Consider the following 24,958-nt stretch of genomic DNA (forward strand, 5'->3'; position numbering starts at 1 on the left):
TTGAGTGAATGATTCAATGACTCACTCATAAAGACTTGTTTCATTACTGGATGAATCAGTGTTTCTGAACGAATCTCTTGAGTGAATGATTCAATGACTCACTCATAAAGACTTGTTTCATTACTGGATGAATCAGATAAAGACTTGTTTCATTACTGGATGAATCAGCGTTTCTGAACAAATCTCTTGAGTGAATGATTCAATGACTCACTCAAAAGACTTGTTTCATTACTGGATGAATCAGCATTTCTGAACGAATCTCTTGAGTGAATGATTCAATGACTCACTCATAAAGACTTGTTTCATTACTGGATGAATCAGCGTTTCTGAACAAATCTCTTGAGTGAATGATTCAATGACTCACTCATAAAGACTTGTTTCATTACTGGATGAATCAGCATTTCTGAACAAATCTCTTGAGTGAATGATTCAATAACTCACTCATAAAGACTTGTTTCATTACTGGAATAATCAGATAAAGACTTGTTTCATTACTGGATGAATCAGCGTTTCTGAACAAATCTCTTGAGTGAATGATTCAATGACTCACTCATAAAGAACTGTTTCATTACTGGATGAATCAGTGTTTCTGAACGAATCTCTTGAGTGAATGATTCAATGACTCACTCATAAAGACTTGTTTCATTACTGGATGAATCAGCGTTTCTGAACAAATCTCTTGAGTGAATGATTCAGTGACTCACTCAAAAGACTTGTTTCATTACTGGATGAATCAGCGTTTCTGAACGAACCTCTTGAGTGAATGACTCAATGACTCACTCATAAAGAACTGTTTCATTACTGGATGATAAGGCGTTTCTGAACGAATCTCTTGAGTGAATGACTCAATGACAAATACATTTTAACAGTCACTTGTCTCCACCTACTGGTGTATCGATGTAATTAATACGCTCTTTATTTGAAACATCAAGTTACTTCTAAAATGTGATTTACTCTATTTTGATCACTACTGTAGACATCAGCGTTTATATCCGAACTATAAACTTTTATCCCAGTTCTTCTGTAATAATTTGAATATTTGTAACAAAAATTATAATGATGCTGTGTGGTTAAAAAGACCATTATTCTCCCTTTCCCATCGCATATCAGCTCAGAGAAGCGTTTATTTCAAATAAAAGTTAAGAAATAAAGTTCTTACCGGGTATTTAATAGTAGGAATACAGTGTTTATATCGGGTAGGCTTTGGGGTTGTGTGGGTGAGGGTTTTTTGGGACAGGGAAAACTAATGTCCCAATAAGGAAGCATCCATTTATGATTTTAATAAATATTGTCATATACACTGAATATGTAGTTATTGCACACAGTTTAATATAATATGCTACAATACACTGAGCAGCAAATAGTATTGGTCACGATGTATAAATAGCATCTAACAACAATTTATTTACACAGCGTTAATAGAATCTACCAAAATTTGATTGGTTTATATCTTAGGAACGATTTGCTGAATCAAACTTTTTTTAAACGAATATTTTTCCATTAGGGTTTCTAGATTATACATGATTTATGTGCTGGTCATAATGCTTAAACTAATGTCCCATTGAATTGTGTGTTGTATAAAAAGTCAGTGTGCCGTATGCAGCATTCATCCCATCACACACTCATATTCTTCAAATCTAAAGTAAAACCTTGAACACCCACCAGAAACACTTCAAATGAAAGAACTCAAAGCTTTCACTGCATATCTTCTCTAGCACTGGGAAAACAGACAGGAGAGTGTGAGAGAACATAAATCCCGCCGTGTGAAGTGTGAGAACAGAGTCCGAGTCCTGTGTGAGCAGCTCCAGATCCGCTCCAGGGTTTCTGTTTCTCCACACGCTCTGCTCAGAGTTCCTTCATTGTGGACATTCACTGAGTATTAATGCTCAACGCTGAAAACACTGTACGTAGAAGACTTTTACACAGCCGGAGTACATCTAAACAAAATGCTGTTGTAACAACACTTTGTACGATTAGTCAATCAAACTCAAAAATTATTATTATTATTTTTATTTTTATGATTTGTGCAGTTGTAATTAACATATTGTGTGGCGAAAACAGATCTGGATACAGAGGCTACATGATGTGGACAAATGTAAATTCAGATCTGTGTTCTGATTGGCTGATGGGACCGATAATTATCAGTTGATATAATTTCACTGGCTGTTGGTATCCATTTTCTGTGATTTGCCAGACTGATAAGATATCAGATTTCTTGATTCAACTATTGCAGAGTTATGACAGGTTTTTAGTTGCATCTTGAACAATTTCATGTGCATCCTCAGAATATCCTGTTTTTTTTTTACTAACCCTTTTTTAAAAATAACCTGGAGCACATGAGCTTGCTTGTAATCACAGAGAGAGATATATTACAACATGACTAAACTCAAAGATGACAGAAACACTTGCTGATCTCTTGTTAGTCTTGCTCAGACTGTTGCTTTCATGAAGGGGGGGGGGAAACATGACACTTTCCCATAATGCCATGCGCTCATGGCTCAGTCATGCACTTAAACTCACTTAGTTCAGTCTTTACACTGCCTTTGAACCGAAGTAAATGCAGCAAGTTCTGTTGGATCTGCTTTATTTAAACTCCCCCCGTAGTCAATCATTTTATCCCATAAAACTCATCTTTGATCACCAAAATTACATATTTAAAACAGCCTTAAAATATCTTGCATGTAACTCGACACCCTTGCCTCATTTAGTATGCAAATGAGCCCCGCCTCCACTCACTCACTCAGCTCAGAGATCCACTGGTTGACGATCACACGTTGATCTGATTGGTTACAAGGTAGTTTGTGACGTCAGAAACACCAGCGATTTCAAAGCGTGTTTTTGAGACTGTCTTTGGTTCACTGCAGTTTTAAGGAGAAAATACTCAGCAATGCTGTCGACTTATGAATTTACACATGGTTTGTCAGATTAAAAACACTACATAGACATATAAACTACATTAAAAGCTGGATTTTCAACACAGGGGGACTTTAACATTATTATAATAACGTTACATTTTCACAGAACACACTCTCAGTAAAGCACAATAATAAAGAGTCTCAGATCTTGTGTTATAAGGCCCATTAAAAAAGGTTTAATCCATTTGAATGTATATAATGTTAGCAATTTATAATTATTTTAACAATAACAGTTTCCTATAAGATGTGTTTTACTTTTACAGAAGTTCTGTTGTCTGTTAAAAACGTTCTGAATTGTATTTTATGACTTAATACAAATGTATTATAAAAAAATTATTTATAAAAACTTATAAATAATCAAATGCATTAAAAATTGTAACAATTTAATTAAGCTTTTAACAAATGTAATCAAATTAACTTTTGACCAAAAATGTGCTGCACAACAGAGATTAACTGTTTAAATTAAAACATGGACAAAACTTTGTGATATTCCATAAAAAAAAATAACAGTAATATACCCTTTACAAAGCCATCGAGAACCCCAAACATCAGGGTCACTAACGCCACAAATCCAACTATACTCTGCTTTAGGAAGCACTAATACTCGCACAACTGTACATATTATAAAAACATGCATGAGATGTTTCACCTGGCTCTTTCAAGAGAACCTGTTGGTGTTTGTCAAAGACAGCAGAGCATTTATGGCTGCGCATCGTTTCCTCTGTTAAATTCCTTTCTTATATCCAGTATCAGACGCAGAGCAAACATATGAGCCGTCCCAGGCTGACTGACCCGTTGGCCTGAGCACCTTTCACAGGGCTTGATCTGCTAAATGACTACGACATATGAAAATGATGTAGGGCAAGAATGCGTGTCCTTGGGGATTTGAAGCCAGCCCACGTGGCCTCGATCGCATCCGCAGATGTCCTTTCAGATGAGGAGAAAGCTACTTTTTGATAATGAGCTTTTGTTGTTCTTCGGGAAAAAAAAACATGCACAGATGAAGAGTGCAAAGTAAGCAGAGTTTCAATTTTGCTTTTTCGTAAATCAAGCCTGCTTTATGTTCTAGTCTGAAATATGTTGTCCTTCCTACGGGCTCTCTAGAGGAACTATTTATGTCCAAGTTTTTCAAACTCAACTTTGTCTCGGCAAAGAACTGCCAACAGCAGTCCAGATTTACATCTGAGCTGGGAAGAGAGAAGAGAAGAGACGCAACAACAAGCCTGCCAACGCATGTGCTGCTTTATCTCAGCCCATCGCTCAGTTAAATCATGTTAACGGGGAACCCTGAGCCATAAACGATACATCATCACACGGAATGTTCGATTGTGTTGCCATGGCAACAGTTCCACCTGGACTGCAATTGGCCGTGATCTCATTCTTCTTTCTGACACGGAATTTTATCAGGAATTCTGGTCCGCGGCTGGAAAAGTCATTTTCTCACGTGTCCTCCTGGATTCTGCTGTGGGGCTCGAGTCACCGCTCGCCAGTTTTACCGTGCTTTTGCACAACCACCTTTTCTGCTGGACCAATCTCAATTTATATACAAATCTATCAACAAGTGATGCACAAAAATTAACACACAGAGTCCAAAATTAAAGTTTGCATTTCGCCAATAAACTAAAACTGAAAATATGCTTTATTTAATAATCAATTAAAGGCACGATATGTAGTTTTCCGCCACTAGAGGTCGCCTATTCAAAACGAAGGCGTAGCTTGATGGCGCCGGGATTGAGTGAGTTGTTGTCTTCATCTCACAGCCGGTGGAGGAGAATCCGACGGGACTCGGGCAGGAATAATATTCACGGATGAGATTATTAACATTACTGTAGTATGAAGCAGAGCAGGAGCGATTGCTAATGAGAGAAGAGCGCGAGACACGGCTGCTATGAGACACTTGTGGCACACTGCAGTGAGCTAGATCGATATTACAATATCATATTAATAAATGCTGGATGGCTTGTGTTGCTAAATGGCATGCAATTCATTTTAAAACATTAAAATAAAAAGGCCCTATTATTGTATACAAATGAAAAAATTTAGTTGTTTTTATTCATTCAATTAATTTGATATGTTTTTTGATTAAATCATTAAAATGGAATATGGATAAAAAACGGAAAGCACAGAACTGGGTAAAAATAAAATGGGTTTAAAAAAAATCCATTAAGAATTACATTTTTGTTAAACTTAAATTGCTGTTAAATTTAAGTTTCATAATTTCAATTAATTACTCAGATTTTTGATTAATTTCATTCAAAAAAAAAAAAAAAAACCCGGAATCCAGAAAAATGTAAACGGGAAAACCAGAATTAAGTGACAAACTTAAATCTTGTAAAGTTTGCTTATTCTTAAGATTGGCTGCATTAAGAGTTTCGCTTTCTTGTTATGTCCCTCTTCACATTAATGTTACAGCCTCTGCGATAACACAGATAATCTGTTCATAAAATTGCAATCGAAAAAAGTATTGTTCAGCAATCGGTATCGAAGTCACGGTATCGGTATCGAAAACGTTTGAACGATAACCAGTCCTAGTGAGCCCTGACCAGCCCTAATTGAAAATACGGTCAATGGAAACACGGCAATTTCACAAAAGCTCCCATATTCCGCAAAAAGTGTTTTACGCTCGCGTGAGGACGTCTTTCAGTCAATCGGAAAAAGGAATATTTCGCAAAACTGCAATGGAAACAGTTTTGGGGCATTTACAGGTCACCTGACGTCCTTAACAGTCGATCACTCTTTAAAGATGACGCGGTGTGTTTGGACAGAAGACGAGACTTTATTAAACTCATAAAGTACAAGAATCACGGGAATACTGGATTCTAAACAACAAAGAAATGCCACAATTTATCAAGATCTTGAAGCAGATATGAGGGAGAAACTCCTCATATGAGCCGCTCCCAGTATCCGATCTTTCCTCGCCATCAACGCTTGGATACACGCATACGTCTCCTTCCAACATAATGGCTAGTGCGGTGGCTGGGATATACGCAAACCCACCAACATCCGTTGCTATGATTTTTTTAAATGATTATCGCGAGAGGAAAAAACAACGTTTTAGTCGAATAACATCGTTTGATGGAAACGCCGTCATTTCACAATCGTTTTTTATCGACATTTAGAAAATATCGCAAAAGTTTTGCGCAGATCTGTAATGGAAACACAGCTATTGACAGTCAAAACTGCATTGGAGAAGTGCTTAAATTAAACATCACTGTTTTTGGTCAATGATTTCACCCTAATATTTTGGGTTGCATCACTTCCAAAGGAACGTCACACTATACCTCAGACTGTCGCCATTTAAAAACTCAACCATAAGTCGATACTTTTAATTCAGAGATTTCATGGTAATAGATAACTAAACCAGGACATGTCAAACACGTCACTCCAGTTATCTAGACTAACCAGTAAAAAACTAACACTGGCATGTGCAACTCATCCAAATGCCTAGACCGTTTTTTGTTAACATTTCCAATCCATTCCAGCTTTCCTCAAGGAAAGATCCCAGCCCAGTGCCCATATGGGCAGAAACCCAATGCGCGCGAGTGTGAGGGCTGGTTCCAGCAGGATTCCTGCGCTGGCCGCTGCCTGTCAACCTCTATTAATGCAAATAGTATTGGCCTTTGTAGCTTTAGGAACAGCAAACAGCTGCATGCAAATCCAACACACTCCCCCTCGACCAGCCCCCATTGTGTCCCAGACTCCGGGCTCAGCGGGGGATTCCTCCGAGGGGAAGCGGGTGGAGGGGGGTAACGGGTGGTGTCATCTTTAGAAAAGTTTGAGGAGTCCCACAGTAGACCCAGCAGGGACTTCTCCAGCCTACTTGTCTTTTTTTGTGATTTTGTTCCCTTATTACTGGCCGCCAAGAGTCTTCAGGAGAAAAGGGAAATGTGCAAACTTCTCTTAAGTGCCTGTAATCCAATATACAGGGCTTACTGTATTGTACTGTATTTTACAAAAGAATTTGGATGGATTGGGGGGGGGGGCTCTTTCTAAGGCTTGTTTCTTCCAAACACTTTGAACGCTAAATTCTGCTGTTGTTCGAGGAAGCCCTGAAAACAAAAAACAAAGAAACATCCAGAAAAGTCCAACACACTGACTCACTTCATGGTTTGGGTCAAGAATATCAGTGCTGGAGGTCAGGGTTATTATCATTAACTAACAATAAAACTATTAATAACATTTCTGTTTGTTGAAATAAAAAGAAATAAAAAATTTAAAAAAAGAATTATAGTAGATTTTTATTATTATTATTATTATTATTTTTTTTTTTTAATAAATGAAAATTAGAAATGTTGCCTTGGCAAAAATAAGTTAAGCTGGAACACTAAAATTATTAACTGAAAAAAATATATAAAAAAATAAATAGAACTATAGCAAATAAAAAATAAAATAAAATAAATTAAACCTAAATAGCAATGTTAAATAAAATAAAAATGACAAAAAAGTACATAACTAAAATTAACAGGAAGCCTTAAATGATACAAATAAAAGCCAATTCAAAATGATTAATAAAACCATAATAAAGAACACTAGTCCAACACTGTTGCAGGTTGACCAGTGGCACAGAGGGGAGTGTGTGAGATCCTTTCTTAACATGTATATTTTAGCATTTTCACCAACTCTTGTTCAAAAACATATATATATTGGAGGAGCGAGGGGTTTAATGTGCCAGTCACACAGATAAGACAGAGCTTAAATAGGTTAGAGCTCAGTGTGACATTATGCATTATTAGTATTTAAAATATCAGATGTCACGTGGTACAAAACGTGTTAATATAAAGGGGGAAAATTCTACACAAACATACTAGTTATAAAATGTGAAACTGCTACAGCAGCGAGGAGAGATGAGCGAGGTTATAACGTGTGTTATTTTAAATCGTGTTATTTATATTTCGACCCAGGCTCGTTGGAAGAAACACGCCATACCTACATTTCTGCAAAATAGTTTCCAGCTGGAACGAACATTAGAGGCGATTAAACACCAACAACTTTTAGTCATTTTCACACAAAATATGATTATAGGGGCAGATCAATGATTGATAAAGACGTATTTCTTGCACAATGCTATGTTATGAACTTAAAGCATTTTGTGCATTGTTTGTAAACCATGACATTTTGACGTTTGCATCACATAAGCAGTGTGTATGTAGTAGTAATCTTTCTCAGGAGCTCACTCGCGATGTGAAGCGCTCGGGTACCAGTGGCCAAATCCATAAAGATGGTGAGAATATTTCAGACACTGCATTAAAAACAGATTCAGTTCACAAGCAACTGACAAGCTTTGACCTAAATATGATTTGAATTTACAATAGTCAACGCTAAAATCTGGCATTAGCATCAGTAGCATGGACACTCGAGAGCCGGATGTTCACTGGAGACTCGCTTTGACCAGAGAAATGAATCGGGGAGTTGTTGACACATCAGTTCAATTCGCAATTGTGAACTAATTCAACGGGTTCGTTAAAAAAATGAATCAGCTGCAGTTTGAAAAAATGAGTAACATATTTTTTTTTAAGTCCCCCTGTAGTCAATTGTATCCCTTAAAACTCATCTTTGATCACCAAAATTACATTTAAAGTAACGTTTTTCCTTGGAAAAAAAAGTCTTCATGTCTTAAAATATCTTGAATGTAACTCGACACCCTTGCCTCATTTAGTATGCGCGGTTCTATGAATATGCAAATGAGCCCCGCCTCCACTCACTCACTCACTCAGCTCAGAGATCCAAGCAGGACTCTTAGATCAAACATTTCCGAAATGTACTCAGGTCCTAAGCAATTCAGCGCTTTATAAACTAAAAGCATTACTTTAAAAACTATTCTATAGCTGATTGGGAGCCAATGTAAGGTTTTAAGAACCGGAGTGATGTGCTCTATTTTCTTAGTCCCGGTTAATAATCTAGCAGCAGCATTCTGAATGAGCTGGAGCTGCTTTAAAGTCTTTTTCGGAAGTCCGGTTAATAGGCCATTACAGTAATCAACCCTACTTGAAATAAAAGCATGGATGAGTTTCTCAAGGACTTTTTGAGGCACCAAGCCTTTGATTCTAGAAATATTTTTCAAATGATAGATTGCTGTTTTGGATCTTGAATGTTACTCGACACCCTTGCCTCATTTAGTATGCGCGGTTCTATGAATATGCAAATGAGCCCCGCCTCCACTCACTCACTCAGCTCAGAGATCCACTGGTTGACGATCACACGTTGATCTGATTGGTTACAAGGTAGTTTGTGACGTCAGAAACACCAGCGATTTCAAAGCGTGTTTTTGAGACTGTCTTTGGTTCACTGCAGTTTTAAGGAGAGAATACTCAGCAATGCTGTCGACTTATGAATTTACACATGGTTTGTCTTAAAGCATATTAAAAACACCACATAGACACATAAACAACATTAAAAGCTGGATTTTCACCACAGGGGGACTTTTTTTGTGGAATAAAAAGCATCATACTTTGGAATGTAGTTTAAGTTTCCCAAAAGAAAAATCCTCAGAATAGTATTTCAAATTTGCAGTGAAGTAAAGCAAAGTAAAGACACAGTCCGCCACTGGAAATGACAGTAATATGAACAATGTGTGCAGTAGCGCTTCTGAAGGAACTGAAGGGCAAAACGAAACCCTGACAGACAGAGCGGCGTTCCAGACTGTGACTGATCCACAACAGACCTGTTACACAGGGATGAATCGACATTACGATCCAGCAGGAGAAACCAGTGGCTGTATTTTTTATATATCACCTTTTGACAACAAACGGTCAAACATCTTTTCTGTTTTATCATTTAAAGACAATACTTTTCAACTATCATGAAAAAAAAAAAAATTCGAATAAGATTTGATATTGGGACTATTTTCAGAAGACAAATGTGACCCTGGATCACTAAACCCAGTCACATGTCACATGGGTATATTTGTGGCAATAGCCAACAAAACATTGTATGGGTCAAAATGATCGATTTTTCTTTTATGCCAAAAATCATTAGGATATTAAGTGAAGATCATGTTCCATGAAGATATTATGTACATTTCCTACCGTAAATATATAAAACATGCATTTGTGTGAGTGAACGCAGCACAATCGCCAACATAAATGAACAACTTTAAAGGACATTTTCTCAATGTTACGATTTTTTTGCACCCTCAGATTGCAGATTTTCTAATAGTTGTATCTCTACCAAATACTGTCCTATCCTAACAAACCATACATCAATTGAAAGCATATTTATTCAGCTTCCATGTGGTCCAGGGTCACAAATTTGGTCTTGAATGTAATATTTTGCATTGCATTGCATAACTGTTGATTTGCTTTAACATTTATGTCCGTTGTTTTTACTTTTGCCCATTTTTGTCTATTTCTAGCTATTTTTGATTCGTTTTTACCCAGCTGTATTGTAATTTTTAAACAACTGTTGAACATTTATCCCCAACCTATTGGTTCCCTGAGTTTGCCCCCAAAAAGATGCAAGTTGGGTTGTTTTTAAGCCAGCATGTTTAGATTATATTCAGTGAATATGTATTGTGTTATGAGCACAGAGGGGAATGAGCGGAGCTGAAACTACAGCAGTCGTCTGTGATCTGACCTCATGCTTGATGCGGAGAGGAGATTAGATGAAGCATTTCCTCTCATGAATAATGTGAAGAAACTCTCACAACCTAAATGACATAAACATGTCCTCGCATGTTATGCGACATTGCTTCAACCGTGGTCGGTTTTAACCTGCAAACTGATTTTTACTTGCGAAGATTCAAGATAAACCCATTTAGTCCAGATATTTAAGCATTCTCACTGTTAAAAGCGTATTAGGCACCCAATGATCTGAAGCACTTCAAGCATTGCTGTAATTTTTTCGATTGTTAAGTTTGTCAGTTTAGAAGCCAGTGTGTCGTTGTTGGAGACACTGGTCTGTCGTATTGGACTATAAAACATGGCAGGCCTCTTTTCCCCTCAGGACTGCCAGAGAATGGCTACAGGCTGTGTGCAATGATTCGGGCCTCATAAACCAGGGAAGGGTTTTGCTCAAGCGTACAGTGATATAATGCATTGTCCAGGGAGGAGGGCTTGTACGATTTGAAGTCCAGCCGTGGTTTGCTGGAACTCAGTTCTTGATCTTTCCCTCCAGCTGTCGTGCGCACAGATAAAAACCAGACCAACACTGGCCTCAACCTCAAATGAAGGTTCATTCAGCCACAGAATCCACCGAAACCAATCTTTGCTTCCATGGACAAAGAATCACTGCTCTGAATGCAGATGTAGAAGTGTCCATGCATGTATCCATGTAGAGTATCCATACCTTCAATAATGATGCCGTATTGAGTGGATCAGTCCTCATAAAAATAATAATACTAAGTGCTTTGATTTAGTGCCTATTACTTATTTAGCAATAAAATTACCGCTTCAAATAAGCTCTGTTTGGAGAGAGAGAAAAGACATATGATGTTATTTGGCTCTAAAAAAAGGACACACTAACTATTTTTGCAATGGGTTTGTGACAATTGTAAAGTTGATTTAGATTAAAAGCTATGAGCTTTTATCAAGAAGTTAATAAATGGTCAACAAAAACACTGTTAAATGTAAAAAAAATATGGGTTTCACCAAAAAAAAAAAAAAAAAAAGGATAGTACTGATTAATGCTTAACTTGGATATTCAATGCATATTGAATCTTATGGGTAAAGAGGTGTATTGTTAGGTGAGATTAATCTCAAGTAATCCTGATTAATGTACAGCTCAAATCTATATTAATAGGCCAGCTGACCTTGCATCACAGGCGATCACGTGTAAAGCGGGTTTTTCCAGCAGGGAGCTGATTCATAATGAAGCATATACTCATAATCCCCAGAGGATTACAGGAGTAATCTATAATAAGGCTCTTCATAACACAGAGGTAGAATTTACAATTACTGGACGTGTTCCAGGAAATGAGAAGGCTTTAAAACTAATTGTTCAGGCTTACTGTAGTTCGATTAGTCAGTTTGATAAGTACACCAAATTATGCGCAAACTTTTAAAACGATCCCTAATAATTCAAGATGAAATGGAACAATGTCTGACACTGTAGAGAGTGTATTAAAAGTGACTATTGTAGCCCTCTCTGGCAGTCACCTTGTTTCTTTCCACTCAAAACACAATCGGTTCACTAGTAAGTGCTCTTTCCCTTCTAGAGACAACTGGCTTAAATACACATTTTCCCACCCCTTAATAACTGGAACAAACCATTGTTAAATAAAATGAACTCGTTCCCTTCCTACAGCATTAGAGTGGAGAATAAAATAAAAGCATGCTTGGGGTGCATTTAAAGGGAGAGGTCACATTTACTCTCCCACAAAACCTGTATGGGTTTCTTTCTTCTGTTGAACACAAAAGATGATATTTTGAAGAATATGAGTAACCAAACAGTTGGCGTAAACCATTGACTCCCATAGTATTTTTTTCTAGGGATGCACTGTTATGAAAATTTTGGCCAATACCGATAACCGATAATTCTTTATATTTGAAAGCCGATAACCGATATATTGGCCCATAAATCTAAATCCAAATTTGTATATAATTTTGAGAGCCTGATTACAAAAACAAAAGTCTCAGCATTAAAAACCACGTCCCAAGCACACAATTATAAGGATGTTTTCATAATAATTGTATGTAGCCTATATGACAGACTTGCGCTGAACTGTATTCACTTTTTTGAAGTGATTTCAATCATATTTCAAGCAATTTTAAACCCATCATGTTGAACAGTGCGCATCTGAAGCGTCTCAGCTGAAGGAAATAAAACATTATTTAGGCTATCGGCTTTAATATATCGGCCAAATTTTCTAGTCAGGCCGATAATGATAACATCAAAAATAAACACATCAGCCGATACGGTGGCTGATATATCGAGCATCCCTATTTTTCCCCCTTACTATATAAGTCAATGGGGCCCGTCAACGGTTGGGTTAGCCATATTCTCCAAAAGTATCTTATTTTGTGTTCAGCAGGAGAAAAAAATTCATCCAGGTTTGAGGGTGAGGAAATGATGACAAAATAATTGCACCAACTTTTAAATTGCACCATTTTGTCTACGTGAGTACTCAACAGATAAATCAAACGAGCCCTCAGCTGGGGGTTAATGGTGTGAAAATTGTAAAAGTTAGGCTAGCTGTTAGTAGTTTAAGCTTCTCATAATTTCATAAGTCGTTCAACTTCAGATCAAAACAAACTCACACAGACAATATGCGCCTTGTTGCTAGGAGATGCGTGACAGACGAAAACAAACAAAAGCTGCCTGCAGATACAAATCTCCCAATTCCCAAAGTTATAAAAGATAAAGTAAAATCAAAACATAATTAACTGTGTTGGCTGATCAAAGCGGTGCATTTTAAGGAGGAAACAACCTCTCAACTTCTTGAAGGTTAGGCATTTCTAGAGAATCAATGTACGATCTATTTACTATGGCACAAAATCCAGATCATAAAGGCAAAGGCATGTTGTTTTGAGAAGCTTTTCTTGTTAACCGATGACTGGTATTGAGGCGACGCCGTGTGTAAGATTGATAACTCATATCTTCTTTGTGTTTGTGGACACTTTGCCCAAGGCAATGCAGAGCTAATTCATGAAAGCCGTGTCACATACACCCAACAGACGTGAGCTATCAAGAGCTAAACTAAACACAAAGAGTTTCACAGATGGGCGTTTCTGATAGTGGAACGAACAGCCTTCATCAAACCAGACTCATCCGAGACCAAAACAATGGGACTATGAGATTGAGTCAGTCCGATTGGACAATACGCACAGTGCTGATTTCACTCTCGGACTCGAGTTTGTCCAATCTTCAAATCCAGTGAATGTCTCAAATGCAATGCTAACAGACACAAACACTGGATTCTGAAGCTTCCCATTATTGGCTTTGCCAATTTTATGCATAATATGGTACAATATAATAAAGATAAGTCAGGAAATGTTGGGCAGAAAAAGGAGCAATTGTATCGGGAAATGCAGCTAACGATCCAAAATCTGAAAATTAATTAATATTACCTTGAAATCAAAAGAAAAATAAGACTCATCCAGTGATGAGTATCATCCAGTCTGGTCAAAAATTAAATTCTGTATAGCAAAATCAAACCTGATGTATTCTTACAATCGTTTTTTTACACGTATTTTACTTTTTCCCCCCCATTACAGTAAAAAAAATAAAATAAATTGGATCAAACTGTAACATAAAAATAAAGCAAAATCTAAATGTCCAAAGAAGATTCAATGTAAACGACTAGTATTTCCAATGTCAACTACCAGCAGCAGTATCATTTCGCTAACTAGTCACCAGGTCTAGTTTGAAAGCGGGTACTGAACTGAGTTTACTCCGCACTAGGGGAAGACTGGTGGCATTACATACAGTTTCACTATAGACAACAACACTGTGCTGGACTATCAAATAAATTAGCAAACTAACACCAACACAGTGTGCTTGAAAAGTATTCCACGTTCACGGACATCTCTAAAAAAGTCACTTAATGATCTACACTCAGAACCATAAACCATTGCACACAAGACAACGACAGATGCTCTTACCTTCTGAAGATTGTAAACAGATCACAGTAAACAGAAGTCCACGCACGAGGGGACCTTTCCACAGTGACGGAGCCATTTTGGTTATTCAGGACAAACTCCAGATGCTGGACAATAGTTTGGATTGTAAAGAAGATCTAGACAGTATGCAGGTCACGTGGACATCAGCAATCTGTTCTCCACCTTTCACCATTCATTCTCCATCTGAAAGCACATGGAAGAAAGAAAAATTTAATGGGAACTCATATCACTGTCGACATCAAGCTATTTCAATTTATACCATGCTGAACACTATATCACAAATGTTGAGCTCGGATTTCCTTTGAAACAGTAGAAGCATTGCTGACATCTGATATAGATTTGCACAGGCCATTTATAACAGACTGATGTAATGTATACCTTGCCTAATTATATATTTCTTGTTGATACTGTCAACCCAATGATTCTTTGAATGTTATTGCTAATAATGATGGCCAATATATGTTTTCAGGCTCTACTAGTTACAGGTTTTCCTGCTTGAATGTTGATTATTTTCCTCATATTCTCCACTGTTGCAGCTCCTCTCTTCCCAGTCTGAAGATAATTATTCAGTGTGTAAATTAGGGATGCACCGATACTGCCATTTTTGCCGGATCGGGTATCGGTCAGACGAGGCCGATCCAAACCCGATATTGTGTGTATACTGTTCAGTGTTATTGTTAAGCCCCACAAAAGGCACACAAACATTATAAAGCACCATAAGTTTTCGTGCACGATATTATAAGTGTTCTGAGGCCATTATATAGTACAATGTGAGATAGAAATGAATATTTAAGTCGTTAAATTCAAGATCACGTAAACGTTTCCCTCAGCTGCGGCTGTCAATCATTCTTCATTCAGCATTCAGACAGCGCGTCGTGTTCGGTTACCACAGCGATGAAACTCTCTCCAAGATGATTCAATGTTACTATTATTATACTTGATCTGTAGATAAAGGTCTATGGTTTCGCATAAAACAACTTTATCTTGCTGGACTTTATTGCTCAAATCATGTTACTTTCTACCGGGTGTCTGTTAGATCACAACACTGGAGTAAAGTCTGAGCACTATTTGTTCTTCACGCGCACAGTAACTGAAATTTAAAACTATTAAAAGGAAATTGTGAAATAGACTATTGCATAGATAGATACTGTATAATACACTACGCATCAATATGTATTTTCTTTGTGCTTTAAACTTTTCAATGCGGATTGCGGACTCGACGCGCTGCGACTCATGCTTCAAGCGCATCATTCTGCGCTCGGTCTGCGCATAAGCGCTGTGTGCCGCACTGTATTGGAGCCTTTCATATCATAATACAGACGAAATGAAAGATTATTAATAATCGTTCTTGTTCTGTCCCATCTATCATATGTTGCTACCTCATTAAACAGCTGTGCTATACATTTAAAAAATGTCTCAATATTATAGAAGGCTATAGATAAAATAATTGATATTTTAGAATTTTGTTATCTTGTTTTTCATGAATGTATTTTACAACAATACAAAGAGCAATGTGTAAAGTTTTACCAGATTTAGTGTTACACTTATTGTCTCTAATTTGTTCCTCACTAAACGGGTTTTTTTTTTTTTCACAAAATGTTCAGATTTTATACAATTATTGTGCACTCGTGATTTTTCTAGACTAAATTTTACTGCTGAATTATCCACTAATCTAGTTTATAATAGCATTTATGTCAGATTATGATCATATATTTTTTGTTGTTGTTGTTTTTCTTTATAATGAAGTTGTCTGTATTAAGTAGATTGTGTTTAACACACAAAATAGTGATTATCAGTTCAACACAGAGAAAAAAACCTGCGCTGGTATCGGTATCGGTATCGGATCGGTATCGGTATCGGTATCGGATCGGTATCGGATCGGCATCGGTCGATACTCAGAATCTTTGGTATCGGATCGATTCTGAAAAAAATGGTATATGCTTCAATATGCCAGTGTAAAAATAATTCAGTGTAAATATGCTGTCGCAGTTATAGCAAGATAGCATAAAGTACAGCTGTGGAATATAATCGTTTTTACGAACGATTCTGCCTCGATGCATTAAAAAAATGTGTATTAAATAGGGCTATCATACATATTAATGTACTCTGTTTTATTGTAAATGAAGTAGGCTACTCTTATTACATACTAATAAAAATGTTGTGCATGTCCTCCGGAAGCAAAGCACATGCGTCTGATGGTTTCGATTATACCAAAAAAAAAAAACATGCATGAATGAGAAATAAAGTGCTGGACGTGTTTGATGTTAATAACAGGCCTTAAGCGCAATGAGCCACGGAAAACATCAAGTGACAGCAGCCTAATAAAAGAAAGGGAATCTCTCACTGCTCTCCACTGAGTTGTTTTAATAATAATAATAATAATAATAATCAATTTATTAGTAATTAATACACTAAAGACTATGCAGTGATTATTTTTACATTTGATTATTCAATACCTGTATTATTTCTTACTGCTTGTTTCTTTCTTATATTGTATTTGTTCTAATGTCTGTTGTTTGCATCTATGTTCTTATTATTAATAACATCGAATCGACTCGTGAGGGAAGTGAAGATTCACACACCTCCAGCATAAAGCTAATCTTCATAACCACACACACACACCTGACCCATTATAATTCTACACTGAACACATCTGTGACTACAACAGTGTACAATGCATTTCAAGAGAAGCTGCAAACAAACTTTGCATTCACATTCCTAGTCTACATCTACACTGTTTATGAAGATCACAGACAGATCTCTCATATCCCCTCCACTGACCCTGCGTGAGGTAGATAATAATGACTATGGCAACAGGTCCAGTTGATAAACAATTAAAAATCGTCTCTTTTGTGTGCGTTTGCTTTTTCCTGTGATTTCATATTCACAGACTCTCTGCCTGCATTGACAGACGGTACAATCTGAGAGCGAGGTCCTCATGACACACAGTGTCGAATGTTGAAGACAGATGACATGTCACGCTCACTCTGTCTACAGATTCATTTCCACTGACATGTACCTGTGCGCGCGCACACACACACACACACAAACAATACTTTCATCTTCCTCAGAGCATTTCCATAATGCACGGGCTCAGCATTCACATCGGTAGGGAATCCTGTGGAAAGTTGCACTTTGAAGTGAGCTTCATCAAAGCCTTTCTCGCCATCAAGTGCACTGATTATTTTATAATGAACCTACATATAAAACATTTCCTTCGCTCGGCGGACGTAGTTGAAAAGACAAAGAAAGAGTTGGAACAAAACGTTGCATACAGCAGACTAAATTTAATTACGTTTCATCACAGATCCAGCTATAGGAAATGTTCTTTCCTTCGCACATGTACTGAAGATCAGACATTTTGACATTGCACAAATTTGTTTTTGTGTGTTGTTTTAAATATCAAACACTCATATTGTCCAAGCACATTTATTGTTAAATAACTAGCAGGGGAACATTGAACACCGCATAGCAACCCTGCAAACTTTGAAGCATCTAGAGGTAGGGATGTGCGATATCGTCTACGATGATATCCTCGTTGTTTTAACGATGTGCAATCTGACATTAAAATATGGTAAAAATGTCCCTATATTTGTCTTTTAGGCTATATTTATATCATATGATATAAGCAATCACACAAATAGTGCTTTCTTTCCAAATATCAGCATGATTGCTGTCAGATGTGATATTGATTTTATACAACAGTTTAATAAACAATTAAGTGACTTACATTTTAGACACAATATTGCCTATTTTTGCTCTATTTTGCCGACCAAAATAGTTCCAAACAAAGCCACGGCAGAACTGGTTTGAGTCTGAGCAACACACAGCGGTGTTACTGAATGAATCAGTCCATTTGAATGAATCGGTTGAATGAATGATTCAATGACTCACTCAATAATGCTCTGTGAAATGAACCTGATCCTGAAATGATCAACCGTTCGAACTAATCGCTTAAATTAATGACTCAGTGATTAACTGTGTCTACTGGCTGTTTTAGTTTCATATTTAAAAAGCATCTTTCCAATTTTAAAATCATTTCAATGCTTTAAAAAAAACCCATGAAACATTATTTCTGCATTTGTAGCAGCACTCCTGTCCCTCTGAGCTGTTGAACAGTCTGTGTAAACACATCTAAATGTCATCAGATGCAGCTTCTGTTTCCTCTGCAGTGCAAACATGTATTTTGTTGATACTGATTTCATTTGACTGGAAACAGCCCTACAGTCTCTTATTATTCTAATTAAATGTATTGATTAAATGTAATAATTTGACATCATAAATGATGCATATAGGCTACATGTAATTAGATAAGAAAAAAAAGGTAATATATGCCCTTATGAAGGTAAAAATGCAGATAAAAGGTAAAAATCTATTTAAAATGATTGGAAAATGTAAAGTCACTGCTGTGAACTAACCACTTCTCAAAATATGAAGAATACTAAATACTATAAGAGTCAGCGGTCAACGGCAGTCCTAAAGCTGCCAAACCAGCACAATACACACTCAGCCAAATATAATCCCAGAAAATAGCGATATTATTTGTTTGTCATCACACACCCCTAACTAGGTTTCCACTAATTATGAAAACAACATAATTAACATAATTCAAATGTATTGTGCTGCATTCCCTCCAATGCCCCTTCCTGCTGTGAGCTTGTGTTCCTGGGAAATGATCATTGTTTCAAGACATGAAGTTAACCTAGTATTAGTTTTCTTCTAAAGTATCAAAATTGTTCTGTTAATTGTGAATTTCACCGATGTCTAAAATTACTTGTGAAATAAGATTTTCATCATATCGCCCACAAATATTCATGTTAAATAATAGTGATTTCAGTATCAGCCAAAATAATCTCGATTATGATTTAACAATCGAGCACCCGCTACTAGAGGGTTCAGGCTGAATGCGTTTTACTTGTCGTTAATGCGCTAAATTAGGTGAATCAAGGCTTAATCATATAAAGCTAATCAGCCTTATCTCCGACTGAGCATTCAGGTGGGAAAATCATTTAGTGCACTGCATTATGGGATTAGCATTCCAAGCACCGCAAAGAAAGAGCGAGCGTTTTTGACCATCTGAAAGATCCCCCACCCCGCTGATCCCGACAGACAGCAGACGTGCAGCGACGCTCCGCCGAACATGCTTTACTTCCCGTCATCAGTGTGTGCTAACCCTCACACGCCGCTGAGAAACATGCTCGCTTTATGTCTGGAGGCTTAATCGCAGGAGCCAACTGTTATCATCCCCATAAACACCACTTTGTTTGGCAGATTTCAGACTGGATTTGTCCTGACTTGAAATAAAAGGATTAAGCGATTAGCATTGGAGAGCTTTACGCCATTCCTGACTGAGCCTTTTTCTGAGCATGAGGGAGAGATCTGGAATTCACTTCCGCACATGAAACCAGACAAACCAACAATGCAAACCTAATGATTCAATGTTACCCGACGATGCTGGAAATTTCTGATAAAATACACCATTTGAGTCACCAAACCGTGATAACGCAACCTTTCTGGGAATCTAGGACGATTCTGACGAGCTGAGCTGGGGTTCGGGACCATTGGCCATTTAGATTAACTTTCCATATTAAATTAATAAGACATTTTTATCAAAGAAATGCTCTTAAAATGAATAGGCGGCGGGCAGGAGGACTTCAGATCAAATATGGCCGTGTTTGTGAATGTGACATTCATCCCAGAGCTTCCCGTCTCAGGCTGGAAAGGAGAACACAGAGAGAATGCCCAAGAGTCCCGGTTTCTAAGACGGGCTGGAACTGAATGAACGGGACAGAAGAGAATGGAAAAGAAAGAGAAAAGGGTGGGCGGGTCAACCGGGAAGATTGACAACTAGTGAGTGTCGCTTGACCTCTCAGGGTTCGCCTCCAAGTATTCTTGACAGGCTTAAAGGAGGACAGCATAAAAGAGCTGGAATGTTAATTTATTTTCAATTGCCAGGCCCAAGATGGGAGAAAATAAAGAATGCATACATGCACGCATAGCAAGCGGAGCAGGCACAAATGAGATGTAAAGCTGCATCCAAAATTAAGCTCAAACGCAGCTAAACAAAGACACGACAAGCTGTGGGTTTCATTTTTGGACACCGCTTGCTCTTTCAGACATGGATGGTACACTGTTCTGTCATAGCAGGGACATAACATCTAAACTGAGATGCGTGGCACTAGAAGATGTAAAACGTATTTAATGTTAATGTATTTAACGTGTGCAACTAAAACCTTCCCTCTTAAAAAGTCCCAAAAATGACATTTAAAGGCACAACAACAAATATCGTCTTCATTTTAAGATAGGAGATGAAAAAACAGGAATAGCAATAAGACTTATTAATGTGATTATTAAACTTCAAAAGGCTATGATTTTATTAAATTAACGAGCGCTGGACGTTTCAAAGTAAAACACATCCGCGTTTCAAAGCAGTTCGTAATCAACGAACACCGTGCATTTATGCCACTAGATTTCTTATGATTTACGGTTGATGAATTATGACAATGTTTACTGCATTAAGTTAATATTGTAATAATCTGTTTTCAGAACTTACTTCGACGTAAACTCTTGTAACTTTAGTCTGTGCTGCCCTGTCACAGAAAGAACATTAGCGTTATTATTCAAGATTTTACTACACAATGACCTGTTTATTACAGTATGTGTGTATAAATATTTATAATTACATAATTTAAATAGTTTGAAGCCGAACTATTGAAAAACCTAGTGTACCTTTGCTTGTAAACGTCTCCCTGTATCTTTTCATTGACGAAAAACACATTATTTGATTTTCATTGAATTTCATTGCACTCCAAAGGTTTTTTTTTTTTTTTAAATTAATCTTAGGAGCCTTGGGAAAAAATAAAGCATCAAGCCCTGTATAATATTGATACAACCCACATTTAAGTCTCAAAAAGATGAAGATGAAAATGAATATTTTTTTATTTATTTAAAAAAAAATGTACATACAATAGAGATCGACTATTTTTGACTGTCTAGATGCGAAAGTTCGTCACCATATTTATAATTACATAATTGAAATAGTTTGAAGCAGAAATATTGAAAAACCTAGTGTATCTTTGCTTGTAAACGTCTTCCTGTATCTTTTCATTGACGAAAAACACATTATTCGATAATTTCATTGCACTCCAAACGTTTTTTTGTACATTGTGTACATTGTGTACATTGTGTACAATGTACATTTTGAAATGTAATCTTAGGAGCACATATGTTCCTTGGGAAAAATAAAAAGCGTCAAGCCCTGTATAATATTGATATGACCCACATTTAAGTCTCACAAAGAGACTTTTTCTTAACATTAGCACCTAACTAATCCAAAACATCAGTGTGATTTTCATCAGTGTGCCCAACACATGCGGTCACTTGATTATGATCTATAAATGTAGACACTATTTGTTCGTCTAAAGCCATTGGTTAATTTGCACATTAACATTTTGCTTAATTTTTTTTACGGGCTTCTCCAATTACAGTCATGTTAAATTCACAAACCACAATTATTTAAAAAGCAATTATCTGGAGTGGATGCAGTTTCACAACAGGTGCTCTGTTACAGTTTAATTATTCTCAGAGTTGAGGAATGTGCATGCTATATTATTATTATGTTATACTGACAACTAACTAATTATTCTACATGTTTACTTCGAGTGGAAAGTGTTTATGTACGGCTCCTGCACACTTCAGTTCAAACCAGTTCTTTTTCAAGCAAACCCTTGATTCGCTGGTTTGACTGGGACTGAAGGAGCACCAGTTGCAGTGTTGACTACGCCTGATCAATGGCTTGTCGATAAACTACTGAAATAACATTTGGTTTTAAATCGTATTAAGCGTGATTTTAGTCCAGACAGACATTCAACCCTGATCTGACGTGAACCAGTCCAGTTTAGACACTTGTTGCAGTGGCTTTATGAGCCCCAGTTCATCATTCATACATTACATTACAGAGCTCCACCTGTCGCTGATGGATGTCAATGAAATGTCAACTGTACTAAGCCGTGTTATTTACAATTGTGCACTGTTTAGTTACAGCAGGGGAGTATCAAATAAAACTGAAATAAAAACTATTTAAAACAAAAGCTCATAACAAAATGACAAATTATGCTAAAATGGGTTTTGGCGTATGATAAGCACTTCACCACTAATGATGTCCATCCACAGAGATGTTGTCCAGCACGGCTCTAGTTCCCAAAGAAAATTCAGTCTTCTATTGATATTGATAAATACGCAATTGTGTTCACGTGCTTTTATGAAAATCACTCAAAATCTATGTGGACGTTTTATCTTAAAAAAAAAAAAAAACATCTCTAGGGATGCACCGGCTGCAGAAAATTATCGGCCGAAAATGGCATTTTGGTTTTTTGGTCGAAAGAGAAAAATGACTGAATATATGAGCACACACACCCGAAAGATAGGCGCGTTTCAGGTCGCGAGCGAACAGCGCATTTGCAACGGACACACACACACAAAATGATGTCAAAACAAGTATTCCCTAAACACAGTCGGTTGTCTTAAGTGAATGTAAAGAGTTGAGAAAGAAATCGATGTGTATCATTATATTGGATCTGTGTATTCAGTTTTAAAGTGACAGCAGCCTATAAACACCTGCTGCTAAGTCATTACTGTTAAACCACTAAACTCAGCTTTAGATTCATCTATATTTAATTTATACAGTGAACACAATAGTGTTATTTTACATTTAGGCCTAATTATTACATGTCTGTACCTGAACACACTACAGTTAGACCTTACTCTATTTGTTACTTTGTTATACTGTATTTATCTATGATGTATTTGTCTATGCCTACCCCAATGTAATATAATAAATATAAATATATACATATATAGGCTTGTATTTTTTAAATGTATTCAAATTATTGAATTTCATTTAAAAGTAATTTAATACAATATTAATAATCTAACATTAATACAATTATACAAAAATAAATAATTTTAAATAATAATTTACAGTTTCGGTTTTCTGTCAATAGCATCCAGACCAGAATATTCAGTTCCGGCCCAGAATCTTCATTTCGGCGCATCCCTAATTTTAGCATCAAGCTCGTATTGGAATGAAGATATGAAGAACTTTCTTAACATCTAAGAATGAATAAGCACTTATGCATTACATTTCACATGAATAATGAAGACACTACTCTTTCAAATGTTCCTTTTATCAATCTTCTGTTCACAAACGCAAAGAAAATCACAATGAATGTACAGTCGCTTCGGCTTCATTGGCTTTGAATCCACGTATTTTATATGAAAAGAACGAAAGTAACTTTTTTGATACCCTTCAAAAGAGAAGGGTCTGCTTGCCGCTGGATGGAGTCTAATCCGTTTTCTGGCCCAATCCTCCACTTTTCCCTCTTCTGTCCCCCTGAACATAATTCCTGCTTGTGTCCGTGTCCCATCCCTTAGTTACCGCATAGAGAACAAGGAAACGCAGCGGTTTGAGAAACATGCCTGGTCCCACTCAAAAAAACTAACCATTCAATGATTCACAGTCATTTGCAGCATTATCTACTATTTGGTTCTTAGCACAGTCTGTGACCGGTCAGGAACAGAACATTATATGCAGGATTGTTCTGGGAAAACAGACCAAAAAAGGAAGCAATCAGCACAATTCATATTTAGCCGGCTTCAATCTAGATATTTAGTGTAGCAGTCCTTTCTTTCATGAGAAACCCATGAGCGTTTAAAGCACCACCACACCTTCTAACTAGACTAGTTCTGTGACCAAGACTGGTGAAATTCACTTGCAGAGCAATTAAAATGACTCAATGACTTTCAGCTGAAGAGTTGCGAAGTGAAATGAACCTGTTTCACAACTGTAAGCGCCGATTTAAGAGCTTTTCTCTGGAGGAAAACAGGTTACTGTGAACAACTACATAAAATAAACCCTTAAGCATTTCATTAACAGACTTTGACATGCTAAATAGGTTTCAGTGATAAGAGCACAGCCTACATTTTCCAAACTGACAACAACAACGCCTTCCTGAGAGATGTCTAAGGCAGTCTTAATGCTGGAACATTAGGGTAAAAAAAACATGATTGTGTTCATTTGTTCGATAAGATCCAATACACCAAAATGAGAAATACTCCCCGACCGCAAAAGCAAGTAAGAGTAGTGACCCTAAAGGTCCACATACTATATATTATTTGAAATAGAAAGCATGAGGGAAATTAGTTTCACAGCAAATAATCCATAAAAAAATAAATGTTGCTATAATTTCCCCATTTGACGGAGCTGATCAAACTTTCAGTTGCTGAGGGATTCATGATAAACTGTTGCGACCGTCTGAAAAGTTTTTGATCAAAGACACTATTTTGTTAGTATCCAGTGATAAAAAGTATTTATTTTATTGGTTGTATAAAGCAATAAAAAAGAAAGTATTTTGCAGCGCTGCCAGAATGATGCTCAAAAGGACATTTATAAACACAATTTACAATCCTCTTGAGCCACAATAAGATATA

At 36.9% G+C, this 24,958-nt stretch overlaps 3 protein-coding genes across 8 annotated transcripts in view; 1 reads left to right on the top strand and 2 right to left on the bottom strand.

The window, feature by feature from the left end:
- Nucleotides 1-24,958, top strand: part of LOC311291359 (uncharacterized protein) — a 796,365-nt gene that overhangs the window by 416,480 nt on the left and 354,927 nt on the right. The window lies entirely within an intron of this gene.
- LOC311291423 (uncharacterized protein) overlaps nt 1-24,958 on the bottom strand; it is a gene marked incomplete at its 5' end in the record, with an annotated part of 543,326 nt that overhangs the window by 319,870 nt on the left and 198,498 nt on the right. The window lies entirely within an intron of this gene.
- Nucleotides 1-24,958, bottom strand: part of adgrl2b.1 (adhesion G protein-coupled receptor L2b, tandem duplicate 1) — a 123,633-nt gene that overhangs the window by 87,890 nt on the left and 10,785 nt on the right. For all 6 annotated transcript variants that reach the window (XM_084410302.1, XM_084410300.1, XM_084410301.1 and 3 more), the window contains exon 2: nt 14,453-14,653. In XM_084410302.1, the coding sequence (XP_084266428.1) occupies nt 14,453-14,528 (76 nt within the window). In that variant the 5' untranslated portion in view covers nt 14,529-14,653. The remainder of the gene's footprint in view (nt 1-14,452; nt 14,654-24,958) is intronic.

The sequence above is a fragment of the Rutilus rutilus genome (genome assembly GCF_951802725.1).
Source record: "Rutilus rutilus genome assembly, chromosome: 6".
Lineage (NCBI taxonomy): Eukaryota > Metazoa > Chordata > Actinopteri > Cypriniformes > Leuciscidae > Rutilus > Rutilus rutilus.